Raw genomic sequence first — 21938 nt, 5'->3', positions numbered from 1 at the left:
GAAATATTTACAAAATAATAAGAGAAGTTTTATAATTATATAAATAATAAATAAACTATCAAATTTTTTCAGAGTAATGATACTTTTTTGCATTTTCATTTCCAATCAATGACTTGTATTTATCCATAAAAATTTCTAACCCTTTTTGATGTTTTTCATTGATAAGATTTTCGATAGTAAGCCAATTAAATAAGAAACACTTTTATCAATTGGACAATTTTGGTTTAGTAACTTTCGTCAGATAACACTATATTCAAATTAAGTTGGTAATACTCGATTTATTGCGTTTGATTAAATGTTATTTTTAATAAATTATGAGAGATGGTTATGTCCTATTAAACATTTAAATAGGTAAATTAATTGTATTATTTGATTTGAAAAATTGTTTGAGACCATCAATCTGTGACATGCTACAAGAATTTATCATATGTCATGAGAATTATAATTACAGTTTTCATTATACGTATTCTAATTAATAAAAGAAAAATAATTATTAAAATATTTAATTACTAAAGATTTTAAAAATTTAATTATTATTAATTGAAATGACCGAATATAAAGTTGTATTTTCCAGGAATTTGAAAATCTGGTTTTAAATAGTTCTAATGTTGTCAAGACTGTTTCTGTTATCTATATAGTGAAGTAACTGCAGTAACGATTTTTAGGTTACTTTGGATCAATCGTTCTTGTTCCGGAGACAAGGAAAGCTTAAAAATGTCTAAGAGGAATCCTGGGGACGAATATAGAAAAGGTTTTATTCATTTTATTTCCAATTTTATTTTCTATTTAAATTACACACTATATATATGTTTTCAATTTACATTCATAACTACGCTATTTGAATAGTATTAGAACGGTTGACTACTAAGAGCTTTCTGTGTCAAAGTATTTTTTCATTTCTTTTCGATTTGTTGTCTTTCTAAAAAATATTTGGCTTTGGTAATATATCATGAATTTAACTAGTGCATGTCATTTATGAATATTTATCATACAAATTAGACTATGTTGTATCTGCCTATATTGATAAAATGATATTAATGTAATATTGTCAATAATTGATTTATTGCTGACAATAAAATATATTTTGAAATATATTTTGTAGGGGTTGTATTTAATATATAATGAAAATTTTATTTTAAATTTGTCAAATTTGTATAGATTATTTTTTTTTTTTTAATTTAGAAAAATAATTTATAATACATTATTTATAGGACAGGAAAGTTGTACTAAGCATGTTGCATAAAGATTTCTGGCTAAATAATCAAAATCGTTTAACTTGATCTGAACTTTGCCAGTGTTTGACGTTGTCAGGGTCAAGTGTCTACAGAGCAGAGGACACCCGTGGGGACAGCAGAGTGGTAAGGGATCGTTCACCACTAAGATCAGATGACCACTGTGAATCTGCTGACTTTGGCCAAGGTGATGTCAAGAAACAGAAACTTGCATTTGGGTTTGGGAAAAGGCAAACTGGTGCTGACCAAAAGAAGGGAATTCAAATTAAACTGGGTTCTGCTGCTGTAAGTATTTTATACGTAACTGGCATATATGATACAATATATAATCGATTAATTTTTTTAGAACTCTGGTATGAAAACCACTGTAGTACAGCGACCTACAGTAGCATCAGTATTTAATGCAGATGAAGATGATGAACCGGAAGAAATGCCTGCAGAAGCAAGGATGAGAATGCGAAATATTGGACGAGAAACACCTACCTCTGCAGGACCAAATTCATTTGGGAAAACAAAACAAGGCTTTTGTGATTCCAAAAAGATATTTGAAAAAACGCTTAAAAAAGCGATGGAAGAAGCTAATAAATGATTTCTTATTTAATTTACGTTTGAGCTGTTGTTAATTTTACATTAATTTAATCTATTTAAAAATTACTAAACTTATATTAGATCTTCGATATCAAGTCTTACTATTTCAATATCTAGGAAGTATCAATTTTTGAGATATATTACTAGTATATAAATCAGTGATGGATGAGACACTTAAGGCTTCATTTGCTTCTTCACATCACAAAGATTAATGCTATGATTTTTATAAATAGTAATTTTACTTAATTTTATATTTATTTTATTCATTTGTTTCTTACGAATGTAGAAATATTCTTGAAAAAGCAATAAAGTGTAAAATTATTGTGTAATTTATAAAGAGTAAGGCAAATAAATCGTGTGAATTTTTATTTCATTGATTTTTTATTATTTTTATATTAATTTTAAATCTATTACATAGCAAAAAAATTATTTCCTGTTTTGTTGTCCTTGACGTAAATCCTAAAAATTAAAAGATTTTCAAGAATTAACAAAAAACTATTATTAATAACAATAATAATAATAAGTAAATAATTTCAATTTAATGTTGAAAGTAAATAAACAAATAATATATCTAAAAAAAATCCCTTTCATCATGATTTAATGCACAGAGCTACATGTTAAAGTCAACGTTATAGTGCAAGGGATTAATAAATAACTAATCTACTTTTGATTGAATATTTAACAATCTCATAATTACCCTTGGGAAGTTGCGCACAGGAGGTGTCCTAATACGTCTTGCTTCCTTAGATCTGTTACGGACCACTTTAGAGTGAATAGCGCAAGATACACAATAGTGTAACTTCGCATACAATTTAGGAAGTTGATAAGATGGATATTGACTGGCTTCAGTTATATCTCTAACTGCGGCCGCTTCTACAATATTACGGATGACAAACTTTTTGATTGCCTTATCTTTAGGTACGCATCGTGCACAATTAGTACAACGTACAGGATTTACATGGCCACGGCCATGCTTGGCACGTCCACCGTTTCTGCGTTTGCAAGTCTATAAAAACAAAATGATATTAAATATATAATTGTTCAAAATACTTACTAAATTTATTGAAAGTTAAATATGTTAATTATTATTAACTCAATGATGAATCACTAAAATATTTTTTAATATTCATTTGTATTTATTATAGAATTAATATTATTTAAAAAATTGTTGTATATAATATATATATATATTAATAAATGTTAAACTCTAATGCAAAAAATCACATGGCACGTCTCAACATATTTGTTATGCAAAATGCAACAACAAAAATAGTTAAAATATTTTAAAATTTCATTTAAAACTAATCAATTATAGAAAAAACTTTAATTTTTGAAGAACTTTTTACAAATACAACAATATTATTTAATTTTATAAAATAAATATTCAAGAACTAACCATCTTGCTTCTTCACTACTCTGTATTTCACGAGAAAGGGAAACGAACAAGAGAAACTGTCGTGAAGTTTGTAAACGAGTGATGAGTCAAGAGAAAGTTTATTTCCGGTTACTGAATTTTCTACAAATTATTTAAAACAACATTCATGTATTCCATGTTTTCATAAATAAAAATATATAATTTCTTTTTCATTCATTTCTTTGATATAACAATGGAAAGAAGTAAATAAAATAAAAAAATATTAAAAATTGAAATGACTTATTGAACAACTTAATAGCTGAAAAGTCACTAGTAAACAAATGTAATAAAATAGAATCTTTTTCCTTTATTATCTTTCTTCTATTATTTTAAGATTATAAATATAAAAATAAGCAATTTTGATACTTTAAATGTAATTATAATTTTAGATTGCAGTTTCTTTCGTTTTAATATCAATATCAACATTTAATACTAGATAACTATGTTTGACAGTAAAGTTTTAATAGAATGAAGAAGGCAATTTTCTTTAACCCTTTCATTATGGCGCCCTCTCGAACGAATGCATCAATATAGGTAGCGCATTTTTCGCATGTCGCTGTAAATGGTTGTTTAACCTAAACAGTACCTGGAATTTTATACTCTTCTCAAGGTTTAAAAAATAATAATGGAAAATAAATTTAAAATATTAATTTTTTTATTTATCTTAGGAAACTTTAATCTGTAAAACAGTAATAAAGGTGTTTTAGTAATACAAATACAGAGGGCGTATATTTACGTCTTTCGTATACATTGATGAACTTGTAAAGGCGTATATAGTATACGCCAATAGCAAGGAAAGGATTAAAGTTTGATTTGGTTTAATTTGTGCTTATTAATTATAATTAACGTTATTTCTTTAAATCTTATTTTTTTAATTAAACATTTCTTTAATAAATTTATTTTTTTAATATTTACTTTAAAATATTGTGCATTTATTTATGGAATTAATCATTCAGTAAAAAATAAGGCTTTGGAACTAAAATGGTAGAAGAAACAGTTAATTCTACGAATAAACCAAAAGTAAGCTTAAATCAATAATTTTTATAATCAGGTTAGACTTATTGTTTTACATTAGTATAGTATATAAATATGTATATATTATATTTTAGGTTAAAACTGCTCGGCCTAGACCAGTGTATTTATGGAATGTATTAGATGTCCAGAAATGGTTACGGAGACATTGTAGTGACTATTATCAGTTATATCATGAAAAATTTCTTTATGTAAGTATAAAATATCATTTCTGCTGTAAAAGGAAAACGATAAATAGGTTGTATGCATTTATCTTTACATTTTTGACTTTTGGTTTTGAAGAGGGAGTGGAGGTTATTTGCCTACAATTTTTATCACAAACATAACATTTATAAATTAATCTATATTTATCTAATAAAATTATTATCCTAAATATTATATTAACATAATCTCGGTAATATTTTCTTTATCTGGTTTCTTCCTTCCTCTTCTCCAGAAAGTACCCATCATATTATTAAGGGGGTATTCTGAAAAAATAATAAATTTTTTTACCACTTTTTTTACTTTTTCGAATTTTTAAAAAATAGTAAAAATTGAGAATTGTTGTAAGAGTTTAGTTAGTACGATAGAGAAATGCAGAGAGAAAACTCTCACCAAATTTCAAGTAAATTGATTCAATAGAACTTGAAAAATCATGACAACCGTGAAAAAAACAGTTTCGAGAAAAACGCGTTCAAAATTTCGCGTAAAGTTACGCGCGGTCTAAGTCATAAATTGATATTTTATACTTTCATTTATTCAATCTGCCATTTTTGCTTGATACATGGGACCTTCTTCGACTTCGAAAAAAGTATTTTTTATATTTCTCTCTTCCAATCGAGCTGTTCTGGCCTCCTTTGATGCATTAGATGTCCGTTTCATGGCGAATAAATAAGCTTCTGGACCAATTGTGATTCCCATAAGCGTCATTATTTTTAAAATGGGAATGAAGCCTTCATTAAATATGCAGACAGCAATAAATATCGCAATTTCAATCACGCGAGTTCCAGCATGAATATGTTTCGGCGCGAAAGTCCAAATCAACGAGTTTAGAGACTCATTATTATTTTGAGTTTCTGAACCTAAACATCGAGTCAGTAACTCCTCTGACGATAAACTCTCGTAAATCGGCTTTATAATTTCCAATACGTTATCACGCAGAGGAGGATTTTCTTGGTCAAACTCCTCTAACGTACCTTCATGTGCAGCTTTTTGCCACTTACACCAGCTTTCCGGACCAGATGGGCAATACATATGTTGCGGCTTTTTATTTGTGGAACTATTGTGGTAGAAAGTAGCCCAAATTGCGTTTTTCATGTCCTCAACAGAATTAAATGCTGACGAATCGCTAAACCATAATATAATGACAATTTATTTATCATCTTATCTGTTAATTTTCCTTCACCTTTTCCACCAATCCCGCTATTTTTTTTTTGCTTGCCGTAGCATTGCACCCATTTTTTTCTGGACATGTCCTACGCACTCTTTTTTCTACAACTGGGTCACCATCGTAAGGATCCATATCGATTATACCCTTAAATGTTTCAGTATCACCATCCACAATATATTTAACATATTTCACTCTGTGTTTTTCAACCGATTTACAAAACATTTCGACAATAGCATCAATTTCCATTTGCCTGCACTTCCTTTGTGATTTATAGTACACGATTTTTCATGATCTTTATACCAATCATTATACGAAGAAATATCGGAATGTTTTTTATTTTTCCAAATATTACAGCCTTGACAAAAACTAGATTTGACAACTATATCAACAACTTTCTTGCAGCTTTTAGCTACAAGCGTGGTAACTCCAAATAGAGAATTGAAACCTCTTTTTTTCCATGTCACATCGCCAGAAACAGTAAAATCTGTTGGATTAGCATTAAAATCAGAAGCTAATATTAAATCTTTTTCTTCTTCAACAGCTTTGGCAATAATGAGGTTATAAACTGCAGATGCAGCCGTATACATATTTTCAAGACAACTATAGTATGTACTAATTGATATTCTTTGACAAATATCCATCATACTGCAGAAGATATTTATCCCTTCCCTTCCAACTCCCAAAAGCCGCATAGCATAAACCATTCTTCTATTTACTTCAAAGGCTTTATTGACGAATGGACATGACGGTATATATTGTGTACTTTCGCAACCGCATTGTAATGCAATTTTAAAGCCTAGTCCTCGATGAGCCGTTTGAGAAAAGTTAATCTCTTTCTTGCATGTAGAACACAACACTAACGAAGAAATCGCCGTAAAAACCGTGAAAAACTCCAAAATACAGTAGTTGTAATGATTTTCAAGAATTACTTCTTCATCACTTGACTTACTCAATTTTGCTGCTGATGCACTCGTAAAACTACTTTTTTCCTCTAACGTGAATCTATTGCCGTGGAATCGCCTATTTTTTGATCGATCCGCACGTGCAGTACTTCTCCTTTGGGATTTTCGATCCATTTTACTCTAAAAAATTGAAATTTTCACTCAAAACACAATTTAAATTAAAAAAAAAAAAAAAGCGAATTGTGTGGCCCGGGTGTCATGTTACTTCGCATTGAATGAAATCGCTTACCAGAGTGATCCTCGCGTTATTCGAAACTCAAAGCATGCAGTAGACTAAATTTCGTATCGAAAAGACATTCGGTTCATGTGTTGGTGCAAAGATAACAAACACACAAGCAATTTTCACAGCCGACGATTGCCGACGTTAGGCTGCGATATGCTTTAAGTTTCGTATGCCGCAAGTATCGGTTTGTAACGATCTTCGAAGATATCTCTAAGGCACGAGCCGGTCTTCAGTATACATAGTTGCTGCAGTGACAGTGGTAAGAACATTTTTCGAAGACAGTGTGCAAAAGTTTTGGTTATTGTAGTCTCCGCTTATTGTAAGTATTTACAATAGGGTAATTGAATTTGGGCACAGTATTTTTTACTCTCACCGATCACCCTTTTCTAGCAATCATGAGTAGAAACAGGAGATATAATAAGAAATTGACCAAAATTACCAACATCAATGAGGATTGTTCTGAGGGTACCTCCGAAGAAGATCAATATGAATTAGGTGAAAGTGAAGATTACAGTGAATATTCTGAATCCACTGAAACTAGAGAAATAGAAGGATCTTTGGATAGAGAACTTCTTCAATATGCGTCGTAACAAGAAAAGGAAGCGAATTATTTCTTGTTCTGACACAAGAGAGGACGGGTTTTTTTATAATATTTTAGATTTGGCAGCGATAAATGCGTGGATATTGTATAAAGAATGTACCGGATCGAAAATATCCAGAAAGGAGCTTATATTTTCTTTAGCTGATGAATTAGCTGGAGAAAACAAGGAGAACGTTCGTCAAAGTTCAGACGTTTCAGTTTTGTAACCTTCAACATCAGGAATCCGAACAAGTTGCCAAGTGGGCTACTATAATAAAAATAAAAGCAGTAATTGCTGTATGTATTGCAAAAAAAACGTATGCGGAAAATGCACGAACGAAATTCAATACATATGTAAAAAATGTGCTCGATTAAAATGGTTACCCCCTGTAGCGTTTATATTATTGTTATCATTTCCATGATAACTTAAAAAAAAGATTTTGACTTATTAATATTTTATTTTTACGTGAAGCCTTATATTGTTCATCTCAGACTTAGTGTGAATAAATTGATTTTTTTAAAGTAAATACGAATTTTCATCCACCCGTCAAATTGGCGGGTGCTCGTAGAGATAGGTATGTAAGAAACTCCCGTAAACCTAGTGTTAAAGTGACCTTTGCTTATTGTATTTCAACATATATAGTAGCCGTTAGAGTCCCAGTGGGTTTTTAAAAAACACTATCGAATAATCCCAAACAGCGCAACCGCGCTTCCTCTAAATGAGTACGAAAAGACCCCCCCCCAAGCAGCGCGAAAGCGCTACTTGTATGCATTTGTTTCATATAATATATATGAGCGCACCGTCAGTTCTCCACAATGTTCAATATGTACTGGGTTTTCTTGACATAAAATCTCAACAGCACGATCGCGCTGCTTGGAACTCAAACGGTTAGGGTATAAAAAGTTATATGAGGGGACGCGATCGCAGGTAAATGGATGCTTCCTAATTTTTTTTGTCCGATTTGTTCCAGCCGAGCTGTTTTGGATGCTGCGTCACTAAAACAGCTATATCTCCGAAAATAATTTGAATTTTGAAAAATCCTCTTAAAGACATATTCTTAAAAGGTTAAGCTTTGAAAATATGAAAAAAAAAAATCGATTTTTTTCCTATTTCTAGACCAGAATACCCTCTTAAACCTTTTACTTCGTCTGATGTTAAATGTAAATAATAATGAATCTTATTTGTTCTTATCTTTATTTATAGCACGATATTACGGGAAGAGTACTTTTGAGGATAAATGAAAATATTTTACTAAGGCTTGGAATTGATAACGAACAACATAGAATGGATATATGGAGAGAGATTATGAAGCTGCATCTTAAGACTGACATGTTAGAAATAAGAGATATAGAGCGTCGTAACAATGTAAATTTTGACTGAAATAGGTATTTCTATTTAAATTTTATGATCTTATGAAATTTTCATATGTTGAATTTTTAATATGTATTTATTAATGATATAGTTTTTAAATTTTTAATAGGAGGTGTATATATATATATATATAATATATATAAAATAACTTATAGCATTGTTTGGTTGAGTTTCTAAATTGGATTTTTTTCAAATCTCTCTTAATTTTATTGATTTTATATTTTCTGTACATATTTATTGACTAGAAATATTTTAGAAATACTTTAGTAGTGTATCATTTATTTAATTTATATTTACGCTTATATTCTATCCACTTATTACAAGTACGAGTACAAGTATAATCTGATTCTCATTAATAATTTCAATATCACATAGAAATTGATTTACATTTTTGAAATCATTTATTAAAATCAATATTACCCTGTTTTCTTATCATTTTTACATCAAGATAATGAGTTTTGAAAAATGATAATTTACATTAATTTATTATACAATAAAAAAATAAAAAAATTTTTTATTGTAAATGTAACTTGTGTCGCGCAATATCGGTATTATTATATACCTTGTATCTTTTATATAAAATATTTGGTTCAATTTAGATTAGGAAAAGCTATTTAATATATATAAAATATTAGCGAATCTATCTTACAGATGACTTATATTTTAAAATTTCAAATAAAACTTGTAAAGTTGAACTTGTAAAGTTGAACTTGTAAAGTAAAAAATAGTTTTACTTCCGCCTGGAATAATGAAAAGGAATGCTTTGTTGGATCATTTTTTTAAAAATATTTTTGTGACAAAGAAAATATCTTCAACTTCAAACATAATTATTTGACGAAGTTTATTGTAGATCCGTTTTATTCAGCTTTATGATAATATATATACCGAATGGAATTGATCATTTATTGTTCATTGTATTTATATTTGTCTTATATTAAAGACACAGTTCTTCTATTTCAATACTTTTCGTATGTTTGTGTCTGCCCGAAGAAAAGACGTAGAGTTGAGTTGCATTGTTCGGTGACCTTTGATCAGGATATTGATTTCTTTGTCCATTGCGATTCCAACGTGCTGATGTATTTTTTTGTCGGGAAATAGATTCATTGTTGTCATTAATGGATATTTTGGATGATTCTCGCATTGGTACACCTTTACAGAAAGACGGATAACTAGAGGAACCAGTTCTTCGCCAGTCATATCTGAAATGATTCATAGTACTCAACAAAGATTAATGGATGTCTAGAAAGAGGACGTATGTTAAATTGTATTAAATTTGTGTAATTCCAGTCAATTTCGTGTGTTGCAGATAATTGGTTATTTTCTCATTATTGGATTATTATTTACTTGTTAAAGTAAAAGAAGGGCGTATTTTACACCAGCAGATTTCTTTAATTATTAATATAAATAATAATTTGGTTTAAGATTTTTTTAAGTATTAGGAAATGTATTATACGTAGTAATAAAATGTAGTAATAAAATAATTAAATATTAAATGTAGTAATATGCGCTCTTCTTTTAATTATTCATTCAATTAATATTCTCTGCAGGAATTTTGGTCAATAATTTTTTAAGAAAATTCAGATTAGTGATGTAGTATTTTTTAATTATAGTAACGAGAATTGATAATATAAGAAAAGCACCTGAGAATGTACCTAATGGATGCTCGTGTACTTTGTGTTTTGTCGAGATCTATGCTGTCGGTTGGTGGACTTGTTGACAATCTTCGAGGTCGAAATGGGCATCTCTGTTGAAATTCTCGTTTGAATTTTTCCTATAATGATTCTTAAATGATGACAATAGCTATGTCTGTAAATTAATTATCTATAATATCAATTAATGACTTACGTTGTATATACCATAAACGAATGGATTGCAGCAACTATTTGACATAGCTAGCCAATCGCAACAGAACCATATAATGTTTATGTATTGATACCTGCAATAAGCTTTATTTTATTACAAATATGTATATTCATGTAAGTGTATAGAAATTAGTTCAATTTTAATTGCAATTTACTTACTGATTTATTTTTGGGTAAGTGTATTGCAATACGTTGTACGATTGTAATGGTAACCAGCACATCGCAAACAATACGACAACAATTACCAACATTTTGATAACCTATTTTTATTAAAATAAAAAAAAAATATTTTTATATGAAATGAAATTATATTTTTCAATTGTTTCTTTTTTTAAATACTAATTAGACGGTCGGTAATGTTCCATACTGTATCGATAATGTAATAAATCTTTTTTATCTTGAGAGTTTTAGAAATCTGTTTTATCAATTCATTGTTCTTATTAACGATATTATCGACGAAGTATGGAGCGTTGCCTATTTCCAGGCACGATACTCAACAGATAATTGCAATAAAAAGACTAATTAATTGGATTACATAACAAATTTCCAAGTAATTCGATATTTCATATTGCATATCAAAGGTATAATTATACCTTCTTTTTATTTTTCATGAAAGTAGCATCACGCGAATCTTCTGCGTTTCCAGGTGCTTTGCTACCCCAAAGTGTTCTAGCCATTCTAGCATACACGACGGATATTATTAAGAGAGGCGTCATGTATTGTAAGAAAACCAATAAAGCTCGATATGTTAGCATCGAATTTGCTGACATGTTTTCATTATGACAGAATGGTTTTGTGTATGTACGTCCACCTGAAAATACTTGAATTAGATGTCAATACAATGTCATCAAATAAATACAATTTTTTCTATTCGACAGTATTTATCACTTTTATCTAATTTTTTTTTATTAATTTAAAATCAGAAAATATAATCTCTTTATTTTTCTCTTTCGTTCGAAATATAGACACTGTCTGATAGAAAATCGATAAATATCTTGTGAAATTTCTTTAGAATGTATAGATATCAAAGTTTTTTTTGCTTTATTTCTATATAAAAAAATCATATTTTTGATTTTAGATTAAAATGGCACCAAAGAAAGGTAGACTATGATACGTTCGCAGTACCCATTACAATGATATTAGGGCTAACTTGATACTATTAAATAGGGTTTCAAGGGTAACGCAATATGATACTCTATCGGTAGTATAGAATACCTGTCAAACTCTTCCTTGTGTTAGAGTTTCTTTCGTATTACTTATATTATGTTCTTTGTACGTTTTCATTTCATTGTGAATTAGAAATTTCTAATCATGCATACGTATCATATTAAATTTTAATCAAATGTATTTTCTATGTCAATATCTTTTATTATTTTTTTCTCTTTCTCATTATTATATTTTATTTCTATGTTATTATCTCTCTTTTACTTTATTTTGTTATTTTGATTATATATTTACGAGCTTATACGAAAATGTATTTCACAAAAAGCGCAGACAAGTTTATTAATAATCATGTTAGACGTTGTGTAGCCTTATCAAAAGATCATTTCGTAATTAAGATAGAGATAGACAGATAGATGAATAAATAAAGAGAAAGGGAGAGAAAAGATGAGAAAGAGGTGCGGTAACTGTGAACTATATACATATATACATACTGTAGATTCATTGACGTTTCCTACCTATAAAAGGTGGAGTTAGGTTTTACGAGTGATATTCATGGCATACGTTTCTTTTTTTAATAGATTCTAAATGAATAGAAAGAAAGAATATTGCTTTTAAGAGACGATTAACGCGGGTTATAACGGCAAAGATATTTTTAAGAGTTTGATCAAATATTTGAGCTTCCTTTTTATTTTACTTGTTCATTTTTGTTAAAAAGTAAAAAGAATCTAATACTCGATGAAGTTGGTTAAATGGATAATTTTCGGTAATTTTACTTTGAAGTTTCTTAACCTACAATTAATATTAATTCAAATCTCAATTTATAAAGGAAATAGAACTGTTCTCCTATTGTATTTGCGTTCGGTGCTGTTTTAAGAGCTTAATGGGTTTGCAATGTTCATTACCTGTTACAGCAATTCTAATAATGTATTCTGTTTTAGCTTTGATTATACATTTCTTGTTAACTTACATGTTGTTAAACTATATAAATTCATAAGGCAAGATCTTTTAATCGTCTTTTAAAAGAAAAAATTTTTTGCATTTTCAAGAAAATATCTCTCTCTCTGTTTTTTTCTCTTGGTTTTCGACGAGCGATTGGTCGATAAATCGAATGGGAACACTGTAACAGTAATGTACATATGTACTTAGACTCTTTGAGGTTGTCGAGGATTCGAGTAATGATCGATTGTCCTCTTGTAAATTGGTTGGATTAGTAGAAAGTTATTATGATTGAGGAATGCATATATTCGATATCTAATTTGTTTTGTTTCCATGACCATTTCCTCAATGATCATCCTTTTTTCTTTTATTTCTTTTAGTCAAACCAATATAAAATGACTAGTTCTGATTGTTCATTAGCTATAAATTAACTTGTATACTAGGATCGATAATCCGGATGTTATTTTTAGGAAGAGGGAATCGTGTGCATCCAACGCCAGATGGACTCTCGTTAACTCATGGGGGAAAATAAGTTTAAAATTGGAATGGAATACAAATAAACAGTTAACTTATGTGTAGCATTGGGATGATAGTGGTTTTTTTCATACATTTTGAATTTTTTTCAAATTGTTTTTTCAGGACATTTGCGGAACCTTTCATGTCGCGATATCTCAGTGCATATTCGATGCAAGACCTATTCAAAGTTTACAACGAGCATTAAAGAAAAATCATCTGCAACCTAAATCGCATATAGCACTGCTATTTTATTGAGGCCAATCAAACCGTCAACATTTGTTTGTTATTGTTTTGAGAAACCTGAATCGATGTTTGCGTTGATCTCGTTAATTTTCGATCAATAGAGTAAAATTAAAATAAAATGCAAATTTTTCTTACTAATCAACGTCTCTTCTATTATAATCACCCTGAGTGCAAGTGCCATTGGTATCGCTAAAGCTGTTGCCAGTATCCAGATTCCAGCTATGATAATTCTTGCTCTTAGTTTTGTCGGACTGGCGCTGCAAATAATTAGGGTGATTATTTTACTAATCAAAAAGAATGTTTATAACTGGAGAACGTCAAAATTGAATAGGTTTTTTTGTTTTTTAATTACACGAATATAATTTTTATTTAATTTGTGAAAGTTTTACTCCTTTTAGTAAAATTATTAAGAGAAGAAATGTCACACTTACAAACAGTTATTGAAAAAAATATATATGTATAAAGTAACACATAATATATATCATATAAAATAATAGAAATTATAAAAATAATTTCTGAGAAAGTTGTCGATACAAACGAGATTACCTGCGCGTTATCTTCCCAACAAACTTTGTTTAACTTTTGCGGCCCGATCGAGTGCATCATCCTAACGAGTTTAACAGCGAGATAACCGAGTTTTGTTTAATCGATTTTTCATTGTAGTTTTCTGTTTTATTTAATTTTATCAATTATTTTTTTCCTATAATATAAATCTTTTACGTATCGACATTAATGGTTTTCTGGAAAATCGTTTTCTCGACAAAAAACGCAACTTTTTACATAAAATTTTATTGTATCCTATTTTTTCGTTATATATTTCCTATTAATCATTTTTTATCTTTTTAATCTTAATTAGAAAGGAAGATCAGAAGACCTTTTGTAGTTGTTCTTATCTTCACATAAAATGATTAAAAACATTATTCTATAAGAAGAAACAAAATTAATGTAGGCATTCCGTAAGAAAATAAAAACTTTTCTAAAGACGACACCACACGTGTAGATATTAATCGTTTCTGGTGTATAAACGTCTATTGTTGACCTTTAGTTTTGATAATATCTCACCTGAGTGGCTTGAGAATGGCACGATGTCTATCAATCGCGATCGCTGTGAGAGTAAACACCGACACGTTCACGCAAAGTACACGAACGAAGGGACAGAAGGCGCACATAAAGTGCGGAAGGTTCCACCTTTGTAACAAGGCCGCTTGAAACTTTGAATCAGAAAAAGGATAATAATAATAATAATAATAATAATAATAATGAATATGTAAAATACTTGGTGTCCCAAGAGTCGCTTTACCGAAGAAAGGATAAAACGATATAAAAAATTAATATTGGCTTAATTGAATAAAATTAAAATATTCTGTTTTTCATTTTAAGATATGAATCACCGGTTAGAGTAATGGTTCTTAACCGATGTTCCACGGAACACTGGTGTTCCGCGGACTTGTTACAAGTTTTCTGCGAAATTTTATGAAAGTTCTAATGTATATTATACCTAATTAGTAAATGTGCAGCAAGCTCAAGTAAATAAGCTCAGATATCGCACTAAAATTGACGAAATACAATTTTAGAAAAGAATTAAAAGTTAAAGTTTTTACTAATATAATATTTTTAAATTAATGTTTTCTTTTTTTATTTTCTTTTTTTATAATTATTTATTATCTTTATAATATCTATAATTAAATGTTATATATGTTATATTATATTATGTTATGTATAATGAATAATCTATAACTTCCAATATTAATAAAAGTTAAATGTTAACGAACATTTTTTTGTTAGTTTTATGATTTTAATCGTCTTAATGATTTTGGTGTTACGCAAATTTTCCTTCCAATCAAAAATGTTCCGTGACTTTGAAAAGGTTAAGAACCAATGAGTTAGAGTGTTGTTACAAAAATTTGTACTTACGATTACGTTATCAATTTAAATATTAATATTCCAGTTTAGTAAAGCAACTTTGTGGGACATCTTGTATAATATTGTGTTAATATTTTAATTACCTGGAATGGTATGACAAATAGACCGATAATAATATCAGCTAAAGCGAGATTGGCGATAAAGAAATTCGTCATATTTTGCATTCGTCGTGTGGTTGTGACGATCCACATTACAAGAGAATTTCCAGCGATCGCCATGACGGATATACTTCCGTAACAAATACTGAGTAAGACCGTCACGCTCGTCGGCACTTCGTATAGGTCTTCTAGAAACGAATAAATCAACGATTATCACAAGTATGATAACTGTCTCTAATATGGAACACCTGATTTTAAAAGCCTGTCAAACACTGTGATATGTCTTTTTTTTTATTGTTGTTCAGTAAAACTTGCGTTAAAATATGAAAAAATTAATAAATTTTCTTATGTTAATAGTTAACTTTGTTTAAGTATCTTGAAATTATGATAAAAAAAATGTTAAATGATAAATTATGCATAGGTAAGATTTTCAAACTTAGTTCCATTTAAAAATGGAAAAAAACTACTTAACTTGTCTGCTAAAAACTTTTAAAAATCGTCCAATGCAATTATGATTTGTTTTTAATGAAAGACTTTTAAAAAAGTTCAAATGTTAATACGATCGTTTTCTATAAAATAAATAAAGTATTTCGCATAGTTATCGATAGATTATTATTTTTGTTTGCTCTAAGATATTGCGGTTATCCATATTACGTAATGTTTCATATTAAAGACAGTTATTCTATAGAGTTTGTTGGAATTATTATATGATATAGGAGCAAAAATTATTCCGTTTTTAGTTCTTCATTTAATTTATTTTTGTCCGAAAGATAAAGAGTATTGGATGGAGACTGTTATTTTATATATTTGTTGTTGTGTTATATATTTTTTGTAGCTCCTGCTTTCAAAGTTCAATTTTTAGCCTTGTTTAGCAACCGTAAAGTCGCATATTTCCGTGATGGTGGTAACTATTTAGTAACTATGGTTGTTACTATAGTAGCGTGCGGGAAAGTAGTACTTTCCAACCGATTGACCGTGCGGGAATGAAAATTTTGGTAACTATTTAGTAACTATGGTTGTTATTATAGTAGCGTGCGGGAAAGTAGTACTTTCCAACCGATTGACCGTGCCGGAATGAAAATTATCTTTCACTTTAATTAAAATTAAAAAAAAAAGTTGTTAAAAATCTACGTGAACAATGAATGAATTAACGAGACCTTGTACGCCTCCAGACCTAGTATCTGCTGCTAAAAATGTTACACATGACAACTTTATTTAAAATGTAACCCTATTATGGATTGATTAAAATTTTTTGATAACTAATATAGTTAATCTAATTACAACATTTCTTTGTAAATGAATAATTTCTCTCTATTGAACTTTGAAAGCAGTCGTTACAAAAAATATTGTTCGATAAATATGTCCTAACTGAGGCATTCACAGGGCTTAATTAAAACACTCGCCAGAAGAAACAAGGCGTTTACGACGAGACCGAGTACGCTTACTACCACTCGCCTAACGGCTCGTGGGGGTAATCTGCGTACTCGGCCCCGTTGTAAACGCGCCGTTTCTTTGGCTCGTGTTTCAATTTTTCAACCTTGGAATGCCTCACTTCGCACACATGTATCGAAAATATCTATTACGTACATGAGAAACATCTAGTAAAGGAAGTTAAATAAAATATTAATTGTCAGAATTATGGATTTCTTTCCATAATCACAATAGAGATAAGTTTAAACTTACTATTTGAGTATTAATTAGTTTAATCTTTTATAAGCAAGTTTATTTCTATCCTGAATATTGTATCATTTCTATGAAAATTTTACCTGATTCGTAATCCTATCCTCTATGAATACATGATTTTACTCAAAGTAGTATCTATATTTTCGTTATTCAAAGTGATTCAATATCATTCGTTCGTAAGAAGCTTAGGAGGATTTATATATACCTATGCTTTACTCCTCTATCCCTTTTTATAGACCCTTTCACTAAAGATGCGTGCCAGCTCCTTTCGACTTAAACGGATTTTGAGTACCTTTGGAGTGTCGTGAGCATATGTCAAATTTCAACTTAAATAATAACGTCGTTTATCTTAAATCTGACTAATATAAATGAACATTATATATGTAAATTTCAATATATGTAAGTCTTATTGAATGATACTGGTATTTAAATAAAAATCAAAAATATGTGCTCCTCGGTGAGTTTTAATATTTAAAAAATCATGTGTGCAGATTAGAAGTGAAACCTTCAAAAATCTAAGTTTCGAGAGAATGAGACGAATGGACAGTTTTAAGAGTAAGATAATTGTTAGATTTATTTATTATAATATTATTACTATAAATAATAAAGGTCACCGGTATGGTCTCTGGATGAAATAGCTGATAAAAAGTGCACTTTTCACAATTCAAGCAATAAAAACGGAATACTGAATGCAATAGTTATAAATAATCACCAAAATGGTAGGATGTTTATCAAAGGAAATATAATTCGTCAGAAATTAGGTAAAAATAAATAATCCTTTTTTTGAAACTTAGGTATAAAATTTTTTTTGTTAGTATGGTTTTCTATTTCCCGTTTTCATCTACATTCTTGCGCTATATAACAAACATTTTAGGATAGATGAAATAAAGACGTTACGAAAAACATATGGAAAATACTGCTGGATTAAACGAAGGTTCTGGTAAAATGCAATGAAAGATCTAATAAAGATATTCTCTAGAAATGTTTTTTCAACTCTGTAGCCTACCACACTTCGAGACCCCTATTATTTATAATATGTCTCATCCTTATTCTTTGGACAACAAACTTATCTTTCTAAATGCTCTCATCTAAATAAAGATCTGAACAACGAAAAATCTAAAAAATGCATTGAATCGTATCGCTCTCTCAGCTTATCGAACTGTGTACACTACGAGTCTCAGATTTCAGCTCCGTGGTAAGCTCTCCGTGGTTAGTTTCTTAAATACGCAAATATCATAATTTATAATATAATTTTCATATATGCATGGGTCAGTACATCTCTTTGGATATTTTTCATATAAAAATCAAATTTAATAGACATATTTTATCTTTAGGTATCAAATATATTTTATAAAGAAGCAAAATATAAAAATGTGACAGTAATTTACTTGCTTTTGAATGGAATTTGTCAGCTGCTCCTCATTTATTCCACAGTATTTTCTAATTCTTTTTCTCTGATGTATCTGGTAATCTTTTTTTTTTTTTAATATTTCAGACAATACAATTATTATATATTCTGTGTACTTCATAATTATTTATTATAATATTTGCAAAATAAAGAATTTAATACTAATTTTTCAATAAAATAGAAACATTTTTAAATAGAAAAGATATGACACGTTGTAAAAAAAAACTATAGGCATGAATATTATCGCATCGATAATAAAGATAATAAATGTAGATCGAATTTCAACAGACCTTCCCTGTATTTTATAATTCTTTTCTCATGATAAGGAACCGACCTTGGGGTGTAGGTAGCTGACAAAAACTAATATTTTCAAAATTCTATCCATCAAGATGGAATGCTGAATGCGATAGCCATAGATAGAGACGAAAATTGTAGAATATTTGTCGACAGAAAGATACGCCGTCCTAATCCAAGTAAATATAATATATATTTTTTTGAAACTCAGGTAGATGAATTTTTTTGTCTTACACTTTTCACACTTTCTGTGAATGTGAGATATCTTTATCATGGGTTAGCATACATAAGTATTTCTTTTTGTGTTGCAACTAATAACTGTGGATGCTGTTAAAGAAGGGAACAATTGTGGTCGTATTTTTTTCGTTTCATCGGATTTTGAATTACAACGATCTTAATATCTATTTATCATTTCCGTTGTTTTATTTTATAATATTGAAAACTTTTTAAAAATTTATTTTCTATATTTTTTTCTATATTTGTAAAATAAGTTATATTATTTTATTCTTATTGGAAATATAAAGTAAATAAGGTTTATTTGTTTTTGTCACGTGTCCAGTTTCTTCTATTTAAAAACTTTTCTATTTTATTGAAAAATTAGTATAAATTTCCTAAATACGCAAACATTATAATTAAATAAAAAACATGTCTTTGGATATTTATAAGAAAAATATTCTAGAATGTTGTTTAATTTTTTTCTCTGATGTATCTGATAATCATTTCATTTTTTTGTAAAATATTGCAGACAATACAATTATTATATTCTATATATTTCGTAATTGTTAATTACAATATTTGCGAAATAAATAATTTAATATTAATTTTTTAATAAAATAGAAACATTTTTAAATAGAAAAGAAATACTACGTTTGGTAAAATAAAAACAGACCACGCACCTTCTTTCTTTATTTCGAACGTCGGTTGGTTTGGACCTTATACTTTTGTCGCATACCTACGTGTTTATCTCTGTTTATTCTTTTACCTTTCTATCGCTCGTACCTACAAACATTTCGAGTATCGAAAGAATACGTGTCCACGCTTTGTAGTATGCAGTCGCGCACAAACACACACATATAAAACCAGGAGCGATAACTACGAAGCATAGCATAAAGAGGAGACCGAGAATAGGAAAAACTGTATAGCTATATTCCGTCTCATTCTCTCGCAGGCTAAATCCTATATGTTTGTCTCTTTTTCTCTCATTATTTATTATAGCAGTCGTTTCATAGCTTCGTTACATAGCTTCGTTACACAGCTTCGTTACATAGCTTCGTTACACAGCTTCGTTACATAGCTTCGTTTCATAGCTGCGTTTCATAGCTGCGTTTCCGTTTATTTACTTTTCAGATCACTCCCATTCTAAAGAAGTTTTCACTTCAAAAAAGTGCTAAAATTCGAAGAAAACTTTTGCATGTTTAGTTTGAATCGAACAAAGGGATGCAACATATCACTCGATGCAAAATAATAAAAACCCTGATATAAGTATATCTCGTCTGCCACTACAGAATCAAATATAACCTGATAGAACCGAAACATCTGTTCTCGGTGATGAACCGTAAGAATAAAAAAGATTGTTCGTATTTTCCCCGCTGCGTTTGAGTTTACTTCTTGAAATATATCGCGTGAACTTTTATATTCGGTGAAATGAAAACGTAGAAAATCGTATTTTATAAAGAACATGCCTTTAAATAAACAAAGGCTTTCCGTTATTCTTATCGGTTTATTTTTCTTTTATTTTACAAAGAAAATCATTAAATTCGTACCATCGTCTTTGCTGTAGGATTCATTTTTGTTCATCCAATAGGAAGTATTCAACGTCGACGACCATGTCTCTGGATCTTTATACGTTGTCCATGAAGCGTTCATTCTGCAAATTCGCGTATTCTAAAACATAGATTTTCATTTTTTTATTTAGTAAATGCCTACAGTGAGTCATAGAGGTATTCGTACCTGTCCCTACTGTCAATTAGAAACAATTGATATTTTTTTGTAATAATATATTTCTAAATTCTTCTGCACAAAAAAGAACATCTCGTTTGTGTTCAACAAAAAGCCACTAATTAATTTATGCTAATCTGAATTATTGCTTGTAAAACAAATTTTTTATTGAAGAAGTCAGGTTTGTGGAAGAATATGCTTTCTGTTAATGTTTTCACATAGTATTAAATATTAATGCCTTTTATGGAATAATAGTAAGGAAATTTTAATTGTTTATAAAATTTTAAGCAATGTATATACATATGTAAGTCATTTTAAGTTAAAAGTGTAGTTAGTGACTTTTAGCTGAATATAGACGATTTTATTGGAAAAAAATATAATTGGACATAAAAAAATTGTTAGTAAATTGGTTTTCTTTTAATGATCATGAAATTCTATAAACAGTTATTTGCAAGTAAAGAAACAAAAATGTATGTTTTCATTTTTGTGCTATTATCATCTCGATGACAGAAATAAATGAGAAAGTAAAAGAAAAAACAATTATCAGAAAAACAGTACTCGTAGCTCAATACTCGTATTCTGATAATTTAAATATCGTGGACAAATGAGTTATTTTTAATAAAGAGAAGACAAATTATATAGGAAAGCGAATTTTACGTTATTAATCGAGGCGAAAGTATTTCTTTCTCTCTCTCTCTCTCTCTCTCTTTCTCTCCTTTACTCTTTTCTTTTTCCATGAGAAATCGAAAAATCTTGTAATTTTTTGTAACCTTATTTAAACATTGAAAGAGTAACTTACAATTAATTGATTCTATTATTTCAACGAATTGAAGCTTTCATTTTTTTTATTCTCATGTGTTCTTATTTAACTTGCAAGATAGTGCAAGTTAAATTATATAGTAGATAGTTACATTATTTTATGTAAATTAGTAAAGAAATAGAGATGTGAAATTTCATTGTATTTATGTCTACGTGTGTGTGTAAGTGTTAACACGCACATGTATTATTCTCTAAGATATCTATAGTCATTTTCACGAGTATTGAGTAGCATAATAGAGCTGTCGTCAATAGCCATATATAGTAATTACTTAGAAGCATCAA

The 21938-nt window shown here is 29.1% G+C and overlaps 5 protein-coding genes across 11 annotated transcripts in view; 2 read left to right on the top strand and 3 right to left on the bottom strand.

The window, feature by feature from the left end:
- The first annotated feature begins 595 nt into the window (after positions 1-595).
- Positions 596-1837, top strand: LOC107067037 (PEST proteolytic signal-containing nuclear protein). The gene is made up of 3 exons (XM_015322200.2): positions 596-751; positions 1312-1517; positions 1579-1837. The coding sequence occupies exons 1-3, from the start codon at positions 715-717 to the stop codon at positions 1819-1821; spliced, it is 486 nt and encodes a 161-aa protein (XP_015177686.1). The 5' UTR covers positions 596-714; the 3' UTR covers positions 1822-1837.
- A 345-nt stretch (positions 1838-2182) lies between these two features.
- On the bottom strand, positions 2183-3353 carry RpS26 (ribosomal protein S26). The gene is made up of 3 exons (XM_015322201.2): positions 3217-3353; positions 2518-2826; positions 2183-2279 (listed from the first exon to the last, which is right to left on the bottom strand). Exons 1-3 carry the CDS (start codon positions 3217-3219, stop codon positions 2247-2249), a joined length of 345 nt encoding a protein of 114 aa, XP_015177687.1. The 5' UTR covers positions 3220-3353; the 3' UTR covers positions 2183-2246.
- A 429-nt stretch (positions 3354-3782) lies between these two features.
- On the top strand, positions 3783-10064 carry ave (sterile alpha motif domain-containing protein aveugle). Of its 3 annotated transcripts, none has more exons than XM_089179224.1 (4): positions 3783-4254; positions 4344-4457; positions 8605-8786; positions 9930-10064. In XM_089179224.1, exons 1-3 carry the CDS (start codon positions 4216-4218, stop codon positions 8779-8781), a joined length of 330 nt encoding a protein of 109 aa, XP_089035350.1. In that variant the 5' UTR covers positions 3783-4215; the 3' UTR covers positions 8782-8786; positions 9930-10064. The 3 variants fall into 3 exon arrangements, with proteins under 3 accessions (XP_089035350.1, XP_015177635.1, XP_015177634.1); XM_015322149.2 differs by lacking the exon at positions 9930-10064 and adding an exon at positions 8882-8926 and having other exon boundaries at positions 3784-4254; XM_015322148.2 differs by lacking the exon at positions 9930-10064 and having other exon boundaries at positions 3784-4254; positions 8605-8926.
- On the bottom strand, positions 4628-5703 carry LOC149030455 (uncharacterized). The gene is given in 3 exon segments (XM_089179222.1): positions 4628-5579; positions 5582-5673; positions 5675-5703. Coding segments are annotated over 3 exon segments (696 nt in total). The 3' UTR covers positions 4628-5004.
- Positions 9599-21938, bottom strand: part of LOC107067011 (RYamide receptor) — a 25442-nt gene continuing 13102 nt past the window's right edge. Inside the window, exons 2-10 of one of the 5 annotated variants that reach the window (XM_089179220.1) lie at positions 20663-20783; positions 15500-15699; positions 14556-14704; positions 13629-13750; positions 11228-11454; positions 10794-10894; positions 10618-10708; positions 10413-10543; positions 9599-9971 (exon numbers count right to left, since the gene is read on the bottom strand). In XM_089179220.1, the coding sequence (XP_089035346.1) occupies positions 9707-9971; positions 10413-10543; positions 10618-10708; positions 10794-10894; positions 11228-11454; positions 13629-13750; positions 14556-14704; positions 15500-15699; positions 20663-20765 (1389 nt within the window). In that variant the 5' untranslated portion in view covers positions 20766-20783 and the 3' untranslated portion in view covers positions 9599-9706. Of the gene's footprint in view, positions 9972-10412; positions 10544-10617; positions 10709-10793; positions 10895-11227; positions 11455-13628; positions 13751-14555; positions 14705-15499; positions 15703-20662; positions 20784-21938 lie in introns of all 5 variants that reach the window. The other 4 variants (XM_089179221.1, XM_089179219.1, XM_015322146.2 and 1 more) reach the window with 4 other exon arrangements.

The sequence above is a fragment of the Polistes dominula genome, unplaced genomic scaffold (assembly GCF_049000335.1).
Source record: "Polistes dominula isolate Pdom_NZ unplaced genomic scaffold, Pdom_raw_medaka contig_37, whole genome shotgun sequence".
Classification (NCBI taxonomy): domain Eukaryota; kingdom Metazoa; phylum Arthropoda; class Insecta; order Hymenoptera; family Vespidae; genus Polistes; species Polistes dominula.
This window is presented reverse-complemented; position numbering and strand designations above follow the sequence as displayed.